Genomic DNA, 12,760 nt, shown 5'->3' with positions numbered 1-12,760 from the left:
TGGTTGTGAGCCACCATGTGGTTGCTGGGATTTGAACTCAGGACCTTCAGAAGAGCAGTCAGTGCTCTTACCCGCTGAGCCATCTCACCAGCCCAGCGATATACTTTGAAAGTGTTTGTTTTTCTTAATTCTGGAAAGAAAGAATGGGAAGATGCAGTTTTATAGCTGGAAAAAATTGAAGCTCAAAGGGGTTAAGTGATGCAGCAAGTAATTAAAGCCGAATACAGAGTGGGCCCAGCAGTGTAGCTCAACAGGTAGAGTGGCAGCTCCCAGCGATTCAGGCCTGACAACCTGAGGTTGACAGCTCACATGAGGTAGGAAGAGCGAGCTATCTCCTCTTACTCTCCCCACCGTCTCTGTCTCTGCTTCTTCCCCACAGTAAAATAAAAAGAATTAAAACTCAGGGCTGTTTTGCACTGAAATATCTGTGCGTATTTTGCTGTTTCGTTACCGTTTGGGCCTTCAGAGGTCATTTGGAAGACAAGCTGCAAACAAGAATCTGGAGCCTTGTGCCCTAGATTAGCATCTAGTACTGTCTGTGCCAATCCTCAGCCTTGAGTTCCGTGATGTTTCTTAATCACATCACACAGCATTATGTTCTTCATCCTTAATTTCAGAGTTACTAAAAATCCTTTGGTAATTGATCAGAGGATGTGTGTTTTCCTTTCTCTAATTGCCAGTAACCCCCTAAATCCCACTAACACTTCAGAACTGAGGTCAGAAGGTAGAAAGCAGCTTTATTTTCAGTGCAGCTACAGTAGTCTGGGCAAGTAATGCTTACTCATGTACCTAGCTGAGCTCTGTCTCCAGGCAGTTTAAACTTTTCCATTTAAAAAGGGTCCCAGCATCTCAACCCATTTACCTAGTAGGCCAGTTGTCGCTTTAACACTAATAATTTCATTTGGTTATAGGAAGGAAAAAGCCCCACCCCATTCTTCCCTTCTGATTATCCAGTTAAGGTCCTGCTGAGTAAGAGCGCTGTGCTCTCTCACTAACCCTAGCACATTCTTCTCTGCAGACATCCCAGGCTTCCGGAGGAAAGGAGATGAGAAGTAGATGCTCTGGCCACTGTCAGGCCTCCCTAGTATCCTAGGAACCTGTTCTCTCCTGTTCCACTCACATCTAATCCCTTTCATGTTTTCCTGTGACCTCATTAGAAATAGATGAACAACTAGAAGGCAGAGCAGAGCCCAGCCAGGCTGTGGAATGCCATTTTGATCTCTTCCTCTCCAGAGGCCTCCCTGATGCTTCCTGATAACAGCTTGGCAAGGTGCTCTAGTGTAATTAAGTCACTTAATGTTCATAGTTTGTCTTAATAAGCATCTAAATGAGAGTCATGCTGTAGCATACTTTCAGGGTAGTTAGGGCAACAGATCCAGTGGTGTGGACGGGTGCTCACGCTTGAGCTTCAGTAGAAAGATAAAATGCGATGTGCTAGGTGGTTTTTTAAATACCTTTTAGTATATGCACATTAAAGCGTGGGCTCGTGCTTGTAATTGAAACAGGAGACTTTTAAATCAAGTCCAGCCTAGACTACAGGGGAAGGACCTTCCTCAAAAAAGGAAAAAAGCAAAAGAAAAGGCAGTGTGTACGTTTGGAAATCCCCAGGTGAAGCCCAGCTACCGCCAAGGTCCCCCTAATGACAGACTGGATTTTTAATTGTGACTTGCTTTTGCTCACTCTTCTGTTTATTAAAAGGTGTTGATTCTATCATCATATACAAAGGGTTTTTTTTTTTGAGGTATTTACTAATTAATACAACCTATGTGATAGCATCATTAGTGTTACGTGCTTATTTCTTGGCACTTTGGAGTAATGTCTTGTTGACTGTGGCACAAAGTCACAACCTGAAAGTTTGAAAAGATGATGACAAGCTATTGATTGCTCTCCACACTGCACAGGTATTTGGTGGTTGCAGAAAAACTAGAAGAGATCAAGTCTTTCCGGGAGCTGACCCGTCTGGATCTTTCCTGTTGCTGGCTTGGAGATGAACATGAGCTTCTAGAACATCTCACCAATGAGGCTCTGTCCAGGTACCAGCCCACTGTTGCTTGTAAACATTTTGTTTATTTACTTATTTTTATCTTATGTACAATGATGGTTTGACTACATGTATGTCTGTGTGAAGGTGTCAGATCCCGTGGAACAGGAGTTATGGAGCATTGTAAGCTATTGTGTGGATGCTGGGAGTTGAACCCAGGTCCTCTAGAAGAGCATCCAGTGCTCCTAACTGCTGAGCCATCCTCTAGGCCCTGTTTTATTTTTAAAAGGACAGTCCCGTAGAATCATTTTAAGGAATGTCACTTACTTTCCTGTATTATTTACTAAATTTTTTTTCTAAAAACACTTTCAACCTTTGTTCACTTGGTATAGCAGTATAGATTGGAAAGCTCTTAGGAAAGATTATTTGTTCTTTTTTCTAAATAACCTTTCTTGGTTGTTTGTTTATTAATTAAAGTATTTCTTTGTGCAACAGAGACCTAGCTGTCCCAGAACTTACTCTGTAGATCAGGCTGGCCTCCAATTCACAAAGATCTGCCAGGCTCTGCCTCCCTAGTGCTAGGATTAAAGATGTGTTCCACCATGCCCAGCTTCTAAGTAACCTTTGTTATTATTTTTTTTAAGTTTTACTTATTTTACACAGAGAAACCCTGTCTCAAAAAATAAAGAAACAAACAAAAAAGATTTACTTATTTATTTTATGCATATGAATACACTATCTTCAGACACACCAGAAAAGGGTATCAGATCCTATTACAAATGGTTGTGAGCCACCATGTGATTGCTTAGAGTTGAACTCAGGACCTCTAGAAGAGCAGTCAGTGCTCTTAACTGCTGAGCCTCTAAGTAACCTTTATTTAACCTGTAGTAGTCAAAACCATAAGGATTGAAAAATATTGTCCCTTGTTTGTCTGTTTTATTTGTCCTAGTTTATTATAGCAATTGATAAAAAATTGGGGCTGGAAACCTGGCTCATTAGGTAAAGTCACTTGTCACCAAGCCTGATAATTCTTGAGTTCAGTCCCTAGAATCCATGGTAGAAAGAACCAACTCCTTCAAGTTGTTCTGACTACCCAGTCACCATGGCATATACATCTCTACCCCTGTCTATACACAGAATAAGTATTTGTAAGAAAAAGTTTACAAAAATTTGGGGGCTAGAGAGATGGTTCAGTGGTTAAGAGCACTGACTGTTCTTCCAGAAGTCCTGAGTTCAACTCCCAGCAACCACATGGTGGCTCACAACCATCTATAATGTGATCTAATGCCCTCTTCTGGCCTACAGGCATAAATGGCAGGCAGAATAGTGTATATATAATAAATAAATAAATCTTTTAAAAAAAAATTGGGACTGGAAAAATGGCTCAATGTTTAAGAACACTTGCTCTTGGAGAGGATCTGGGTTCAATTCACCCATATGATGGTTCACAATACTCTGTAATTACAGTTCCATGGGATCCTGGGCCCTATTTTAGCTTCCTCAAGTACAAATATAGTATACAGACATGCGTGCAGACAAAACACTGAACACATAAAATTTATTTTTAAAAATTTACAAAAGTTCAAGAATATCAATAGGAAAGAACAGTTATAAACAGAACAATATTTTAGTGAGATTTGGGTGATCTTTTATAGTATTTGGAAATGTTAATATTTTATGTTTTTAAGTGAAATGTTTCAAAGTATGTTCTTAAACATTCATTAAGGGCTGGAGAGATGGCTCAGTGATTAAGAGCACTGACTGCTCTGCCAGAGGTCCTGAGTTCAATTCCCAGCAACCACATGGTGACTCACAACCATCTGTAATGAGATCTGATGCCCTCTTCTGGTGTGTCTGAAGACAGCTGTAGTGTACTCATATACATAAAAATAAATAAATCTAAAATAACAACATTCATTAAGTGATACTTTTATGGCTTTTGTTTCTCTAGTGTCACTCAGCTCCACTTGAAGGATAATTGCTTATCTGATGCAGGCATTCGGAAAATGACAGCACCAGTGCGGGTGATGAAAAGAGGCCTTGAGAATCTAGCGCTGTTAGACCTGTCTTGTAAGTTACTGGGTGTTAATGTCTGGAGATTGGCTTTCGGGTCATCACTCCCCTATGTGAAGGATAAAAGGCAAGCTGGCCTAGGAGCTGTTACAGTCCAGTAACAGGACTGAGGCCAGTGGCTCTTTACTCCTGACCCAGTGCCTTTTGCAGCTTACCACCACTTCCTACAGAGAGGAAAAGGCCATTCAGATTTCCCAGGACACTCAGCGTATAGCCCGCAGGGCCCTTCTGTAATGGTAAAAGCATACATGAGGATATTTGGCTCTACTCTGAGCCTCTGATCCGTAGCGTCTGCCAGCTCTGTTCTTTTTATCAGTGCCTACCTACTAAGGGGCAGAGTAAATCACTCTCATGCTAACTTAAGATTAATTTGACGCCAGTGATAGGAGTCAGCAGTTTGAGAGTCCATTAATACCACCCGTGGCAAGGTAGGTTGGTTCCCAGTGAGTAGAAACCGCAGAGGAGAGGACAGAGGGTGGTTTTGTACCCTTGGGAAAATTACTTGACTTCTGAGCCTTGGTTTTGGCCTCTGTACAGTAATGTTGCTGAATCCCCTGGCATACTTCCAGGGAAGTTACCTATTGAGGAAATACCTGTTGAACATCTGCTGTATTGCTGCCACTCTGCTTAGGATTCCTAGAGGAAATGGCTAAAGCAGTACTCTCTGATGTGAAAAGGCACTATGTAAGAAAAGCTTCTGACAAACGAGATAGTAACAGTAGTGATGGCCCCTTGTTTGTCAGTACCCTGAAAGTCTTCTCAAACTCAGCACATGCCCGTGATTACGTCAGAAGTGAACTGGTGACGAGCAGGGCAGTATGCGCCATTTCACTAGTTCCACAGCTCCTAAGTGTGGGGATAACTGCCTTGATCCTGTACTTTTCTGCTCATCAGAGTCCTAGGTAGTTGAACTGTGAAGGATCTAGGGTGGTTGCTTCATGTTGCAAGTAGAGAAAATAAGACTTCATATTGAATTCACTCAGGGACATTCACTCGCCCTGCTCATTGATGCCTGGTGCTTTTCCCCCGAGCTTACTGTGGGGGGTTTTACCAACAGTTAGGACAGAGCGCTGCCTTGTTTTTGATGTCTAGGTAACCCTGAGATAACGGATGCTGGGATTGGATACCTGTTTTCATTTAGAAAATTAAATCGCTTGGATATCTCTGGGACAGGACTAAAGGTAAGGCTTTTGGTCTCTTTCAGCCTTACAGGCTTTATGATATGGGACTTCGCTTCTGTTACAACTTGAAGTTTAGAAATAGCTAGTATTTGTGATGGTCTTGTTTTGTTTTGGAGATATAGTTACTACGTCACCCTTCCTGGGCTTGAATTTCCCATGTAGCCTAGGCTAGCCTCAAACTCATAGCTGTCCTTAGCTTATTGAATATTAAGGTCATGGGCATATGTCACCATGCCCAGCTGGTATGGTGTTTTGGTGTGGTTGGCTAGCCCAGGCTGGGTTGGAACTCATGATCCTCTTTGCTTCAGTCTCCAGAGTATTGGAAGCATAGGTATACACTGCCATACCTAATTTATGGTAGTCTTTGCTACTAAAAACAAGTAAGAATTGGAGATGTATTCATGTATCTGGTGTTTCTCCCTCACTAGGATATCAAAGCCGTTAAGGACAAGCTCCGGACAAACATCGGCCTTGTTCACTCCAAAGTGCCTTTGAAGGAATTTGATCATAGTAACTGCAAAACTGAGGGCTGGGCTGACCAGGTATGCGGGCCTCTCACTACAGTTAATACAGCTTTTCATTTTAGTTCTAGGTACCTAGATGTCAGATAAACATGAATCCCTTTGATACTTTTTTGCCTCAGTTGTACCCCTCACCTCAGTCATCAATGGTGATAGTCTGTTACTGACCCATCTACTTAAGGAGGTAGTAGTATTGGACGTCAGATCTTAATATGTCCCTGCTTTGTTTGAGAGACTGGGCCTCAGGCCTAGAATGCCATCTTACTCTACAGATGATCCAGGAGATAAGTAAATTATGGTTCACTAAGCAAAAAAGGAGGAAGAGGAGGAGATCTGCTCTGTTGTCTCACAGTGTGCTATATTCCAGAGAGAATTAACTGGTGTCACACTGTAAAGGTTTCAAATCTGACTGATCCTTTTCTTTTTCCAGAGCCTTTGTGAGGAGTCTCTTTGATCTTTGTCTCTCTTGCCTTTTGCCAGTGAAAGATCTAGCCTTTGAATTTCTCTGCCCTTCCCGGGTGGTAAAGTATAGCCTTGAATAGAAAGTCAAAAGGTACCAGGTAGATAGCAGCTCACCTGTGTGGGGTACCTTTCCCCTTCAGACACTTAACTGTTGATTCTTGACAGAAGCATGGAAGACCTTGTCCTGAGTTCTTCCTTGGCTCTGAGCCAGAAGTGATGGACGGTGGAGAATCTGTCCACCAGCCTGAACATAGCATCACTTCCCAGTAGATAAGAAGGAGGACCTGCAGCCGGGTGTGGTGGCGCATGCCTTTAATCCCAGCACTTGGGAGGCAGAGGCAGGCAAATTTCTGAGTTCGAGGCCAGCCTGGTCTACAAAGTGAGTTCCAGGACAGTCAGGGCTACACAGAGAAACCCTGTCTCCAAAAAAAAAAAAGAAGAAGAAGAAGAAGAAGAAGAAGGAGGAGGACCTGTGGACCTGTGTCATGTGTTTCAGAACCATTTGGAACTGGCTCCAGATAGGCATGGTTCAGTAATTGCCATTGTGGACCCCAAGTTCCATCCTAGGTGCATCTTTTGGATACATGATTGTTGTCAAGACCTTCAGGTTGGTAGCAGGTGACATGGTGGAAAGACACAGGTCATGGAGTCAGAGACTGAGAGTTAAGTCTCATAAACTCAGTAGCTAGCTGTATGACTAAGGAAACATTGAGTCTTCTTTACAAAAGCTAGGATTTCTCTTTTTTTGAAGACCAAGTAAAACACCTCTAACAGTGTGGCCTTGAAGTAAGTAAACTGGACCAGTGTAGCTTCCTGCCATCACCTGGGACCTCCAGGGCTTTAAGGGAGTGGTTTCCTGGCTTCCTCCTGATCCTTTGCAGGAACTCCAGCCAGACCCATCCCTGAAAAGGGAGGTGTCGAACAGGAACCCACGTCCGTCTCTGTCTCCAAGCATCACTCCTTGTCCTGCTGTATTCTACTTCCCTCTTTTTAAAGAAATCAACTGTACAAGTTTATGTTAGTGGTAGGTCCTTGTTTGTTTATTTCTTCTTTCAGTCTTATTCCTGAAAGCCTTCAGCTTCCTCTGTCATATTTATTGTCGTTCCCTTGCCTCCTCACCCCACATCCCCAGTGTCCCCTTCTGGTGATGCTTGCTTTCTCTATGTGATGTCAGTTATCCTTACTCCAGTGAGTCCCTCGCCGCCAGGGCATCTGTGTTCTCTTTGTTCTTAGCTCTCGCACCCCTTGCTGCCCTCCCTTACAGTCTGGTTTTGACCTGTTTTACTTTAAGTGTCTCTGGAAGCTGCCAGGTAGCCTAGTGCTCACCTTCCTTGGCTTTATATGACATTTAATATAAACATTCATGCCTTGGAGATTTTCCTCCAAGCCGATTCCTCCTTCCCTTTTATACCTCTGTTTCACAGCGTCAAGAAATGATTACTAATCTATCAGAAGCATTTGTTTTCCCAGATATTACCTACAAGTGTCTTCTTGGAACCTCAAAGTCAGTTTGTCCAAACTTGCTTTCTTTTCCTGTATTCACAGTTAGCCCTTTTTGTGTTTCCGTTGCTGGAAGGACTGTCTCTATTTTCTCCCAGGTCACCAAGTTGATTTAGTCCACTTTGGCTTCCCTTAGATCAGTACCCATTGTCCAATCCCAGGAAATACCACTGAAGGACCCATAACTAATACATTCTGAGTGCTTTCTGCATAATAGACACTGATAGCCCTCTGTGCAGTCCTTGTAACAGCCCTGTGGAATACACACCATTTCTAAGCTCTAGTCAGCATGTCAAGAAAGTGAGGCTCAGAAGTTAAATCACTAGCAATGGGCTTTCTGGCCAGTAAATGTGCACTTACGGTTTGTAGTTTTGTTTGTCTATATCTTGAGTCTCACTGTGTATCACAGACTGGCCCCAAAATCATAGTTCTGGAACTACAGGTGTGTTCTACCATACTAGATCTGTAATACTTGAACTGCTCTGTATCCTGCAAGTAGTTTTCATCATTTATGGTCATTATGATCATTGCATTGCAATAGTAAGAAGTATCAAATGCAAAGTTCTTCTTACTCAAAATATGTTGAAATAATCACTTATGTTTCATTTTGTCACATACTGTTTATTATGTCCAGTCATTTCTAAAGAAAGCAGCAGCAGCTAAAATGTAAAGTTACATTTGTAACGTGGATATAGAAATATGGGCATCCTACACACAAAGGAGATATGAGTTATTACAGATGTATTTCAAGGCATAGGGACTGGGATGTGTGAAACGTACTATGACTGTGATTTTAGCTTTTAGTGTTTAAAGCTGTGCAGTTCATTCCTAGCTTAGAACAGGATGGAATTGGGCAGGAGTGAGCTCAGCAGGCTGGCCTGCAGCATACACATACATATTTTTTGACTATCCGATTTGATTCTTTTTTGTTTTCTTTTTGGTTTTTTTGGTTTTTCGAGACAGGGTTTCTCTGTGCAGCCCTGGCTGTCCTGGAACTCACTCTGTAGACCAGGCTGGCCTTGAACTCAGAAATCCGCCTGCCTCTGCCTCCCAAGTGCTGGGATTAAACTGATTTGATTCTTATGAATAAAAGTTATCAGTAGGTTTGTGTTTCAGGAAAGGGAGCAAAGACTAGCTAAGAGGAACAGTGTTTGCCTTCCTGGTACAAAAAAAGGAAAACAACAAAAAGAGGAGAAAAAAAGGGAAGAGAGCAAGGAACAGTGAGACAAGTTTGAGATTAAAACAGCAAGGTTTTGTTTGGGTTTAAGTTTTTCCAAATTCCTTTTAGATCGTTCTGCAGTGGGAGCGAGTGAGCGTGGAAGCTGTGCGGCAGCGGAAAGATGTGGAGCCTCGAAAGGCAGCTCAGTACTTCTGTGAGAAATTCTATGTTTTGAAGTTTTTGCTCTTGGGTTTTTACACTGTTGAAACAATCAGCCCATCTTCTCTCTGTAGGAAAATTAATTGTAGCAGTATTAACTTACTCTAAGATCACTAAGACAAGGCATTCCCTCAGCATAGCTCAGGGTGCAAACACTGCCATGAGGAAGGCTGCTGCTTATTACTTACTTGTATCTGTCTCACTCCAAAGACAAAAGAAAGCAGAGCACAGACAGTGAGTGTCACCAACAGATGGGAGCAGAACTAGGAATGCTGTTCAGTGATCAAGGGTTCCTTGCATGGGCAAGGCCATGTGTTCAGTCTCAAACATGAGAGAAAAAAAAGACTTGTGAGCCAGGTGCCCTGCAGGAGACAGGTGGGTTAACAGAACGCAGTGTTTATGTACAAGGGAGTGTGATCCAGTCTTAGAAAGCTAGGACATATGGGATAAAAAGATGGTTCTCTCAGTGATTTAGAGTGCTCATGCTCTTCCAGAGGACCTGAATTCAGTTTACAGCAGCCACAAGTGGTGGCTTACACCACCTGAAACTCCAGCTCTAGGGGACCCAATATCTCTGGCCTCCCAGATGCCTCCATTTATTGCACATAGTCACACACTTACATACAATTAAGATGATATAAATCTTTTTTGTTTAACTTTCTATTATTTATTTATTTATTTTATATACATTGGTGCTTGTATATCTGTGTGAGGTTGTCGGATCCTGAAGTTACAGACGGCTGTGAGTTGCCATGTGGGTGCTGGGTCCTCTGGAAGAGCAGCCAGTGCTCCTAATTGCTGAGGCATCTCTCCAGCCCCAGTCCTTTGTTTTTTTTTTTAAAAAAGGTAAGGGTGTTTTGACACATGAGCATTGAAGACATGCTCCATGAGACAAAGCAGTCATGAAAGGACAAATACTCTATTATGATTGCTCCTTTGTGAGCTTCCCAGAGCATCAGGGTCACTGAGAAAGAGAAGCAGTCAGAGGGAGGGAAATAAGGACTTTCTACTGAATGGTTACAGACTTTTAGTTTTTAAGGTAAAGAGTTCTTTTTAAGGTAAAGAGTTCTGTGGGCTGGTAAGATGGCTCACTGGGAAAGGTGCTTGCCATCCATCCCTGCAAACCTGGCAGCCTGAGTTTGATCCCATGATGGAAGAGCACTGACTCCAAACAGTTGTCATCTGACCTCTGTATGCACGGTGCCACATGTGCATGCACATTCACATCATACCTACAGACACACCGTAGTGGAGGCAATAAAATATTCTGGAGGATGAAGGCTGCAGCTCGTGGTAGCATACTTGTCTAGCACGCACAAGGCTCTGGGTCCATCAGCTCTGAAAATAGAAACATTCTGGAGATAGGTGAAAATGTTCATTTTGTCATTTTAAACAAAAATTAAGTGATAGGCTGAAGGAAACAATAACAAAATCAGAACCCCAGGGTGCACCAGATACTTACTACAGGGGCAGAGGTCAGAGTTAGGTCCAGGTTTTCAAAGGAAAAAAGAAGCCAACAGCTTATTAGTTTTGAGGGTGTGTCTGACACTGTCCCTTTATATGCATTATTTATTTCTGTGTTATTCTAGATTTTTTATTCATAGGAAATTAAGAAAATTGGTTATTGTTAGACTCACTGAACCCAGTAAGTGCCCACCTCCCCCTCTGCCGTGATAGTGTATCTGCCACTCTTGCTGCCGGGCATTCAGTCCAGACCACCCCAGGGCCTTGTCTGAGTCCTGGGTGGTCTCAGACTTTGGCAGGTCCTGGCCCACGAGCACAGAAAACTCACCCATTTCTTATTCCTACAGACAAGAATCGAGCTCTCACAGAAGTTACAAGGAAATGTCCCCTCGCAGAGACCCACATGAACTCTTCTGGAAAACTCCAGTTCTATAGGGAGGAGGCTCCGGACTGCCATGAGCCACTGTTGAGCCAAGAATCAAAGAAGAGCAAGAAGAGAGCTTTCGAGGAGTCAGAGCAGGAGCAGAGCTCGCCACAGTCGGCCAAGCAGAAATGTGTGTGTCTGGCCGTGGAAGACTGGGATTTGCTCAATTCCTACTGACTGACACATACAGTCAGCCTCCCCTCACCTCAGCACGAGGAGGGCAGACTGCTGGTGATTTTCTTTTGGTTTGGATTTACCTATGGCATTAGCATAGCAAGCAGATATTTCTACTTTTGTGGTGCGGGAGGGAAGGCTATGGACGTATGTAATAATTTCTAATGTATATTTTCAATACATAGTAATTTTTTCAAATAAACTCTTTTGCTCTCGTTGAATTCTGCTTGTGGATTGCAGCTTGGAGCCACAGGAGGAAGCACCATGTAAACTAATGACTTTGGCATGACCTGCTCTTGCTGCAGTGTGGAACAGCTGATAGAACGTAGATGTGAATGAAGCTGCTGCTGACTGTATGCTTCCTGGGCCATGCCCTGGCCTCGTAGCATGTACATGAAACTAGCCAAAATTCAGAGCCAAGGACCTCTAACATGAGGTTAAGTGGCGTGTTCAATATCACAGAGCTTACAACAGGGAGTGAGAGCTTACGCTTCTTTCTAGCTGGCTGCAAAGCCCATTCTGTTTCGTTGCCTTCTCAACAATCATTAGCATTTATTGAAATCCCAGCCATTGAAGGTATTCATTAAAACCCAAGTGACTCACAGCAGTCTTGGAAGTAAGAGGGCAGAAGCTTTTTCCATCCTAAGATTTACTGGAAAAGTCCCAATGATAAATACTGTAGGTTTTTTCAGGCCACAAGAATTTTCTTACAGATAACCAGCTATACACAGTAAATCAATATGGCTGCCTGCCAATACATTTGTTTGTTTGTTTGTTTGTTTACAAAGACAGGTGGCTGGCAGATTAGCCAGAGTTTGGGTGCATGCCACTACACCTGGCACCAGGAGACTCTTGTTTAAAAGCACCCTTGTGAGGACTGTGCAGATCAAGCAATTTAGCAAGAGTTAACTTCAGCAGGTCTGGAGTAAGGCTTAAGACTCAGAATTTCTAGATGAGCAAAGCATGTGGCTATCAAAATTTGGAGGTAGAGGCCAAATGATCAGGAACTTGAGGCTAGCCTGGGCTACATTAAAAGATTAAGCATTTTCAGCAAGCACCTAGAAGATACCAGTGAGTATCAATGCTCTTAACGCCTAGCTGTGTAAACACTGGACTCTGGACAAAAAAAGACTTTGATCTGGAAGCGTGAGGGCAGAGTGCTCCCATGTTCAGCTCTTAAAATGTCTGTGGGAAATACTCTGGAGTAGAGGTGGTGACATATGCCTCTGATCCCTGTCCTAGAACAGCTCAGGTCCTCTAGTAAGTCCCAGGCCCCCCGGGGTGTATGAGACCTGGCTTTACTCTTCTAATTGTGGGTACTAGGAAAATTTAGATGGCATACATGACTTAGGTTTGTGAATTATCTTTTATTTCTGTCTCTACACCAGAGTTTCTCAACCTCCCTGATGCTACAACCCTTTAATTCAGTTCCTCATGTTGTGGTGACCCCAACCATACAATTATTTTGTTGCTACTCTATAACTGTAATTTTGCTAGTTATGAATCATAATGTAAATATCTGCTATGTGACTCCCAAAGGGTCACAGCCCACAGATTGAGAACTGTTCTAGACATACCGATATTTAAAAGGCTGTTAACAGC

At 42.9% G+C, this 12,760-nt stretch overlaps 1 protein-coding gene across 2 annotated transcripts in view; it reads left to right on the top strand.

Moving 5' to 3' along the window:
* Positions 1–11,379, top strand: part of Lrrc42 (leucine rich repeat containing 42) — a 22,848-nt gene extending 11,469 nt beyond the window's left edge. For both annotated transcript variants that reach the window (XM_021200517.1, XM_029540237.1), the window contains exons 3-8: positions 1,902–2,033; positions 3,933–4,051; positions 5,147–5,235; positions 5,664–5,777; positions 9,007–9,091; positions 10,908–11,379. In XM_021200517.1, the coding sequence (XP_021056176.1) occupies positions 1,902–2,033; positions 3,933–4,051; positions 5,147–5,235; positions 5,664–5,777; positions 9,007–9,091; positions 10,908–11,161 (793 nt within the window). In that variant the 3' untranslated portion in view covers positions 11,162–11,379. The remainder of the gene's footprint in view (positions 1–1,901; positions 2,034–3,932; positions 4,052–5,146; positions 5,236–5,663; positions 5,778–9,006; positions 9,092–10,907) is intronic.
* The last annotated feature ends 1,381 nt before the right edge of the window (positions 11,380–12,760 follow it).

Source organism: Mus pahari, chromosome 6 (assembly GCF_900095145.1).
Source record: "Mus pahari chromosome 6, PAHARI_EIJ_v1.1, whole genome shotgun sequence".
NCBI classification, from domain to species: Eukaryota; Metazoa; Chordata; class Mammalia; order Rodentia; family Muridae; genus Mus; species Mus pahari.
Note: the sequence above shows the minus strand (reverse complement) of the source record. Positions and strands in the feature narration are given on the sequence as shown.